The 7,822-nt window shown below is 57.0% G+C and overlaps 1 protein-coding gene across 1 annotated transcript; it reads left to right on the top strand.

Annotated features, from left to right (window-relative positions):
• Positions 1–765: 765 nt before the first annotated feature.
• IL13 (interleukin 13) lies at positions 766–2,834 on the top strand (the record flags this gene model as incomplete). Its single annotated transcript, XM_016118377.2, has 4 exons — positions 766–930; positions 1,944–1,997; positions 2,237–2,341; positions 2,682–2,834. Coding segments are annotated over 4 exons (432 nt in total), but the record flags the coding sequence as incomplete, so codon positions are not given.
• Positions 2,835–7,822: the final 4,988 nt, after the last annotated feature.

Below are 7,822 nucleotides of genomic sequence, written 5' to 3'. Positions count from 1 at the left end.
CTGCCTCCCACAGAACTGGCACTTGAAGGGGGGTCCCAGCAGGACAGGACCACAGCCAAGGCCTGGGGAGGTTCCCAGGGTCCCAGCTGCCTGTGCTTAGTTATCATCAAAGCAGCCCTAAAAACTAAAGGTCCCAGGAGGATCCTCAAATCTGACTGGATCTTTCAGTGGAGACCTGAGAGTCTGAACTTTTATAATCCTTCCCACATTGGGGCCATTGGGGAACCAGGTGGACCAAAAGAAGTGAACTTCACTCTGCTCCTTGTTCCATTTATACTTTGTATCCAAAGCAAGTAATACTCCGGTAATGCAAGAGAACAGTTCACTGAATAAATAAAACCCCCAAATTCCCATATCTGGTGGACTAGGGTCATAACATTGTCTGCCCAAGCACAGATAGTGATCCAAATAGGTCTGAGGACAGGCCCTGGGCAGTCATTCAGGGTTGGTCACCAAGCAAGACTACTGGAGTTCGAGCTGACACCAGGTTCCCCTCAAGGCCCTCTCACTACCCCTGAGTAAGTTCATCCAGACCTTGGAAACTGCCCCAGACCCCTCTCGATATCAAGTCCACAAGAAATCAAACTTTTCCTTTATGTGACGTTGGATTTTCCACAAAGTAAAATCAAGAAGAGTAAAGATGTGGTTTCTAGATAGTGCCCGCCAAAGCGGAGACCAGAGTGAGAAGCGTCACCACTTGGGCCTATAAAAGCTGCCACAAGAGACCAAGGCCACAAGCCATTCAGCTTAAGCCAGCCTACGTGACTGCTCCTGGCTCCTCTCCTTTGTGCTCTGGGCTCCATGGCGCTCTGGTTGACCTTGGTCGTCACTCTCACCTGCTTCGGTGGTCTCGCCTCCCCAGGCCCTGTGCCTTCTTCCTTCACGGCTCTCGGGGAGCTCATTAGGGAGCTGCATAACATCACCCAGAAGGTGAGTGCCCACTGGCCAGGGTCCCAGCTCTGAGGGTGCTGGGTGGGTGACTCTGGGGAAGGGTACTGGTCATGGTCTGGGCTGAGAAGGCTGGGCCTGCTGCTAAGATGCCTGTGGGTCAGGAAGAAGCTCTGTGGACCAGGGGACAGGCCTGGCCATGAAGGACAGAGAGGACTCAGGCTGGGGGTGCAACAATATGGATGGCCCCATGAAGGGACTTGGCAGAGCCCCAGGTCCCCCCTACTCCCCAGGTTGGCCCTGAACCAAGCGATTTCTCAGCCATTTCTAAACAGAGGAAAGTGGAGGGGGGCCAGCACCGTCATAAAACCATTTGGCACCTGCCAGCGGGATTCGAAGGCAGTAATAGGGCCACTATTCACGGCATCTTGGTTAAGCCCGTTCTTACAGACTGGTTCACCTCTCCCTAGTGGTGACAGCTCACACTTTCTGAGCACTGATTATGTGCCGGGCTTGGTCCTTTGCATGTCATTTCTTCACTGCCCACCACCTCAGGAGGCAGGTACGATGACCTGGTTTTACTGACTAAGCCTCAGTGAAGTTAATTCACAAAAGCCAGAGTCAAACCAGGCCCGGCCAACACCAGAGTGCCTGTTCTCTGAACTGCGGTGCTCCACCCCCCCCACCCCCACCCCCACCCCCGTTCAGAAGGCAGGGCGTTTAAATGCTAGATGGCACCGCCTCCTATCTGCTTGTCCTGGCCGCCCCCTCCCTCGCTGACCCCGTGCCGGCCCTTCCCTACGGGCCCCCTTTTGACAGGCCTGCTGTCTTCTGTCCAGCCCGAGCCATGGCAAGCTTCGTACAAGGCTTGACCCTTACTGATTGTGTCATTTCATTTCCTCTCTCGGCTCAGTAACACTGAGGAGGCGGGACCTCCCTCAGTGCTGTGCCAGGGATGCTTGTGGGCCCGATCCCCACAGAGACCTGGCCTGGGCTGACTGGGGCAAGCCTGGGACCCCTGCCAGGATTCGGCTCACTGTCTTTTTGCTCCCCAGGGACCCCTCTGCAATGGCAGCATGGTGTGGAACGTCAACCTGACAGCTAACCCGGTAAGGATGCCTTGGATGCTGGGATGAAGGTGGCTGGAGCCTTGGGCATGTCTTCTCTGAGCCCTGCTCACAGGGCTGTGGGTCCCAAGCAAGCTTCAAGAGCTTCTGTCTCTCCCCTCATCATCTGAGCCCCACGTCACCGCCCAGACCCACCACCTGCAGGCCTCAGTCCCCCTCCTCCTCTAAACGCACTGGGGGTGCCCAGCAGGGCCTGACACGCAGCGTTCTGTCCCCTGCAGTACTGCGCAGCCCTGGAATCCCTGTCCAACGTCTCTGACTGCCATGCCATCCAAAGGACCCAGAGGATGCTGAGCGCACTCTGTCCTCGCAAGCTTTCATCTGGGGTAAGCTCCCTGCCCCGCACCCCTACCCTGCGCCCCTCCTGCCAGCTCCGGGCTCGCCCTGGGAGCTCCAGGGAAAGCTGGCCAAGCACCCCACCTCCGGGGGGCATCCACTGTGGCAGCAGGGACGTGGCCTTTAGGATTTCAGGACCTGGGCTCAAGGGGGCCTGACTCCTGCCTGCGCTTCAGTAGCCACATCTGTAAAATGAGGGTAATAACAGCACCTGCCTAATGAGGGCTTCTGTGGGGATGCAACAGGCCAGTCCCTGGAAAGCCCCAGGTGGATGCTGGCCGTCCCGGCTCTGGCGTTGTCCCACTAACGTGCCGGCTCTTTGTCCTACAGCAGGTTTCCAGCCAGCCCATCAGAGACACCAAAGTGGAGGTGATCCGGTTTGCCAAAGACCTGCTCCAACATCTGAGGAAAAATGTTCGCCACGGAAAATGGATATGAATTCAACTGAAACATGAAAAGCTAGCAGAGTTATCGGCTATGTCAAACTGGAAATGGGGAGGAGGGGGAGGGACGGGGGTGTGACCTTAGCTTAGACTTCTGCCTGTGCCGCCCGCCTTCAGCCCAGCCGCCCCAGCAGCCCTTGGCCTTCGTGCCCGGGGCTCAGCCTCCTCCATCTGGGGCTCCAAGCTCGGGGGACAAGGGTGAAAAAATTGCCCCACAGACCTCTCCTTCCTCAGAGCAAATCATAGCATTACAGCGGGTGTCGCTCTTGCCAGACACGCGGTTGAAGAGGAACCTGCTTTCCACAAGGGCAACTGAGGCAGAGGGCATCTCAGGCATAAGTCTTCTGGGCCTTATTTATTACTGTGTGTTATTTAAATTAATGTATGTGTCTGTCCCGGGGATAGGGAGGGACTGGTGCTGCCAGAACTTGGAGCCGAGGGCGTGGGGACTCGGGCTCCAGCACTAAAGCGGCCGACGTGAGTCCCGGGAGCAAGCACTGTGCCCGGAATCCTGCTACCTCACTGGAGCCCTGAGGCCGAAGCTCCTGTCTGCCCACGGCCGGCCCTCAGCCAAGGAGTAATTTATTATTTTTCCATATATTTAAAGTTAAGTATTAAAATATGTTATCAGAGTTAATAATATATAGAAGAACAGCCTAGAACACTGTACATGGTATGCGTGAATTGGGAGGACGGGTCATTGAATACGTTTTTTTGTTGTCAAACTGGAAGCCAGAAATAAAGATGACAAAAGACCTGATGGTGTTTGCCTTATGTTTCGGCCTTCGAGAAGGCCGGCCTGTGCTCTCAAGACTCTGTGGAGCTCTCGCATAGGCCAGCCATTTGGAGGAGGGCCCTAGGATGGGGTGGAGCGGTGGGAACGAGGGACAAGACCTGGGCTGAAAAAAAGTAAGCAAGCTGCTGGGGGAGGGGCCCTGGCCTGGAGGAAATCCCCAACGTCCTGCCAGCAGAGACGGGGAGGGAGCTCGGGGAGGGTGCTCGGGCTGGGTTGCCAGGGTTCAAGGAGGGCGTCTGGAGCAGACAGACCTCAGAAGTCATCTCATGATCATGGCCCTAGCTGACTGGCCAGCCTCTGGTGTCTCCTTCACAGCTCTTTTATGAGTCACACACCCTCTGGTGTCTCCCTCAGAACCTCTTTAAGGCTCAGAGAAGACAAGGTGGCTTGCCCAAGGTCACACAAGGAGTCACGTCAGGCCTTTAAACTCAAAACTCACTCCGACTCCAAAGCCCACACGTTTAACAGCACTGCTTCCCTCTGTCCAAGTGTCGTCTGGCCTGAATGCATCACCTTTATGTTGTCATCAACCTGTTTGGGCCTCTCCCCTGATGGGGAGCTCACTATCTACTTTCTACGGACAGCTCATTCAATTTCGAAACATGTCTCCTTGTTAGAGAGGGCACACTCACCATCTCTGTGAACGAAGATGCACCAATTGACTTGTGGCCCTTGGACTGTGATACAACTGAAGTGGAGAGCCAAGGCCACGGGGCCCTGGTCAGATGGCTCCCCGTCTCAAGGTCTTTTTCTTTCTCCCTCGGCCCAGGCCAGCAGCTGGAGCGCCAGAAGCAGCAGGCCGCAGCAGGCCACGGCTGACCCTCGCGTCCGTCAGCCGCGGTTTCCGCTGTGAATCTTTGGGAGGTACCCAGAGCAGAGGCTGCCCCAGAAGAACAGACACCTTTGCAGTGGGTGGTAGGTCATCGGAGGCCAGTCTCAAACGCTGGGTGGCAGGCAGCTGCCCTCCCTGGGGAGCCCAGAGCCCTGTGGGGACACCTACAACAATGGTCAGAGGTCAGTGGAGGCAGCCATCCAGGAGCGGCGAGAGCTGCTGCAGGCAACAGAGGCCACACCAAGACCTGTCCAGGGGGTGGATGACCGCGGCAAACTGCGATGGAGTGGACCCTGCACTTGCACCCAGGTAGAGGTAAGGAAAGAAGCCACAGTCGCTGGTCCAGGATACTAGGGATGCTTGGCCCGGGGAGGGAAGACTGGGGAGGGGGCATGGGAGCTGAGTGTCCCACGGGCCATGCAGAGCAGGGACTGCACTGGTCTCTGTGATCCCAAGGAGTCTCAGAACCTGTTTGGCCCTACCACACTTGCTGAGGACAGCCTGCGGCCTGCACTGGACCAGCCTTCTTGCCTGGTGATGACCAAGACACCACATGCACTCAAAGCCAAGCGCCGGAAAGGTGTCTTTAAATGATGGAGGGTCTGGAGAAGGACGCTCGACCCCGGAGGGCAGGGAGGTTCCAAAGTCAGGAGGGAGGGTACGAGGGAGGCAAGGTCTCTACTACGTCCTCCATCCAGATTCGAGGATTTTAGGCCAGTAGGATATTTATAGAAGATTGATTTTTTTTATACAGAACTTAGCGATCTATCTGCTGGAAGCATCACTTTTGATCCATGTCTTCTCTGCCCAACCACGGCGTTGGCCTGTCTCTCCGAAAGGAAGATGGAAAGTCGTCTGGTGACATTCCATGTGCATCTCCCAAGAATAAAGGCTGGAATTATGCCCGCGTGTGCGAGGGTCCCTTAGAGTTTCCCAAGGCTTGCACTCCAGGCCACCCAGTCGGGATGGCCCTGCAGCTGCCAGCACAGGGCCACTGGCCCCACCACTAGGGGTCCGCGGTGTGCCACATCCAAGGCAGCTCCCTGTCTGCACCTCTGAGACTGTCCCCCAGACAGGGGACATGGGCAGTGTGCGGCGAGTTGGAGGGGATTCAGGGCCTTCCAGGGAAGACGGACTCCACACAGAGCCTCAGAACTAAGCCACTGCTGGTGGCGACAGGGAGGTGAGCCCAGCCAGGGATGTGAGAGAAAGAAAAAGCAGAAAGAGAACAGAAAGGTCTGTGTCAGCCGTAGTGGCTCAGAGCATGAGCAGCTGGGGACTGACCCCCAGGGGTATTCGCTGGGAGTTTTCTCTACCGGCTTCTCCTCTTGCTTTTTTCATGCACAGAGGTGACCCCTGAACAGGCCTCGGAGAGAAAGGGAGTCAGGAAGAGAGTGCTTGGTGAGTGGGAGGGAGATGCTGGTTGTGGGGCCCAGGGCATGGAGCCCTTTGGTGCCCCCGGGAACCCCAGGCCTGGGAGGTTTCACTGGAAGAGGGGCGGGGGCTCAAGTGAGAACTGAGACACTCGAGTTTCCTGTGAACTCGGCACCAAACACCTTTGTTTGCTGCTCAGATGAGGTGTCAGAAACACCTGAGTCACCTGGGGGTTCTCCGAGGCTGGCCCCCTGAACTGCTCAGGACCCAGGAGGACAAGGGCCTACATCGTGTGTCACTGGGGTTTATCAAGTCCATCAGCTCATCACTTTCTCATTATGATCAACAGGGAAGTGCCTTCTGCTTATGATCATAATCAGTTGGTCAGTAGAGCAAACTCAAAAAAGCTTTCCTGCCATCGGCAGACGCCTCTGCCTAAGAAGTCCCGGGCCAGTCCGGGCCGCCGGTGCTCCCGGGTGGTGGCCTGGACTGGGACTTGCTGACCAGTTCCCTAGCCCTTCCAGAGGGCCAGGCTGGTGTCAGAACCGGTGGCCGCATCCACGATCACCCTCCCACCCACGCCGGCCCACTCCTACTCTGAAAAAGAAAAGTCATAAAGCCTCATTATCTCCATTTCTCGGCTCCACCCAAAAGCAGCAGAGCAAAGGGTTTGCAACGAACTTTCCCAGATCAACTGATTTCCTGGCAGCCAGGCAGGCCCCGTGACGAAGCCTTCGAGATCCCAGAAGCGGGTTTCTACTTACGACCTCACTTTCTGTTGCTCTCTCTCCTTCCCCTCCTCAGTCCCTTCTCTTGTGGAAAATGATTCTCGAAGCGTCCTGCGAGGCCACCCCCAGCCACTGCACTGCTCAGGGAGACGCTGCCTGCCGTGTGGTCACTGGTGACGCAGATGCCAAAATTAAACAGAGCCTCTCTCATCAGTTCTACTTTCTGCATCCTTTGCACAAGCCTGTGGCCCCACGGCTCCTCCCGACACCCACGGGCGTCCGCTGTAGACCTGCGCCCGCCAGCAGGGTCACACCGGCCAGAGGGTCCGTGCCCCCTGCCGAGCCCGGGGTCCCGGCCAGAAGGAGCCACAGCTACACCGCCTTAGAAGCGCAGTTTCTCATGTATCATCTCTTCTTTCGTCTGATCTCTAGTTCCCTGCATTTTCTATGATGAGCTTACATTAATTTCCCACTGGGGAACAAAGGCAAATTGAATTAAAAACAAAAAATTTTAAAAACCTGGAATCCATGAGGGAGCTGATTAAAATGAGGGTGGGGAAGGGGCCAGCAGCGCTCCTCGGGTGGGAGATGGGCCCCCGTCAGGACCCCAGGCTAGTGCTAGCCCCTCGCAGGCAGCCAGCTGGCCATCTTGGGATCGGGGGGCCTGCGGCCTGGGAGGCGGGAGGCCCGGCAGCCCTCCTCCCATGGACAGGGCCCTCGCCAGTCAGATCCCACCTTGCCAAAGAGGGAGAAAGGCGCTTCGTTCCTGGTCGCCTTCACCGACCCTGGCCTGCCAGGCTGGGGCAGGATGGGACAGGAAAGGGTGGGCTGCCAGCCTGGCTCTGCGGTTGCCGGGGTGTCCATGCCCTGGGGACAGACGGCGAGGTCCTACAGATCCCTTGGCCGGCTTCCCTCTCTCAGGAGAAGGAACTTCCACCCACTTCTCAAAGAAAGGAGAAGCCAGTGACCTACAGACGACTTCACCATCCACTCAGCAAAGCTGGAGTCCAAGGCCCTGCCTGTCTTGGCTCCATCTTCCCCTTGGTCCCTTGTCCCCTTGTCCCCTTGGAGGGGTCCTCCCTGCATCTGTGCTCAGGATCCCATGTCCCCTGCCTCCTCCAGGGGCTTGGGACAAGGACTTCAGGGTCCAAACAGCCCGGGCTTCCAGTCCCAGCTGTGCCCCTGACTGCCCTTGTGACAAAGCCAAGTCTCAACTGCCTGTCTGTGAGGTGGAGCTTCGTCCGCCCCTTTGACAAGTATCTACAGAGGCCTTTACCGGGTGCCAGACACTGCTCTGG

The sequence above is a fragment of the Rousettus aegyptiacus genome, unplaced genomic scaffold, assembly GCF_014176215.1.
Source record: "Rousettus aegyptiacus isolate mRouAeg1 unplaced genomic scaffold, mRouAeg1.p scaffold_m13_p_7, whole genome shotgun sequence".
NCBI lineage: Eukaryota > Metazoa > Chordata > Mammalia > Chiroptera > Pteropodidae > Rousettus > Rousettus aegyptiacus.
The sequence above is the reverse complement of the archived record's forward strand: the minus strand, read 5'-3'. Positions and strand labels throughout refer to the sequence as shown.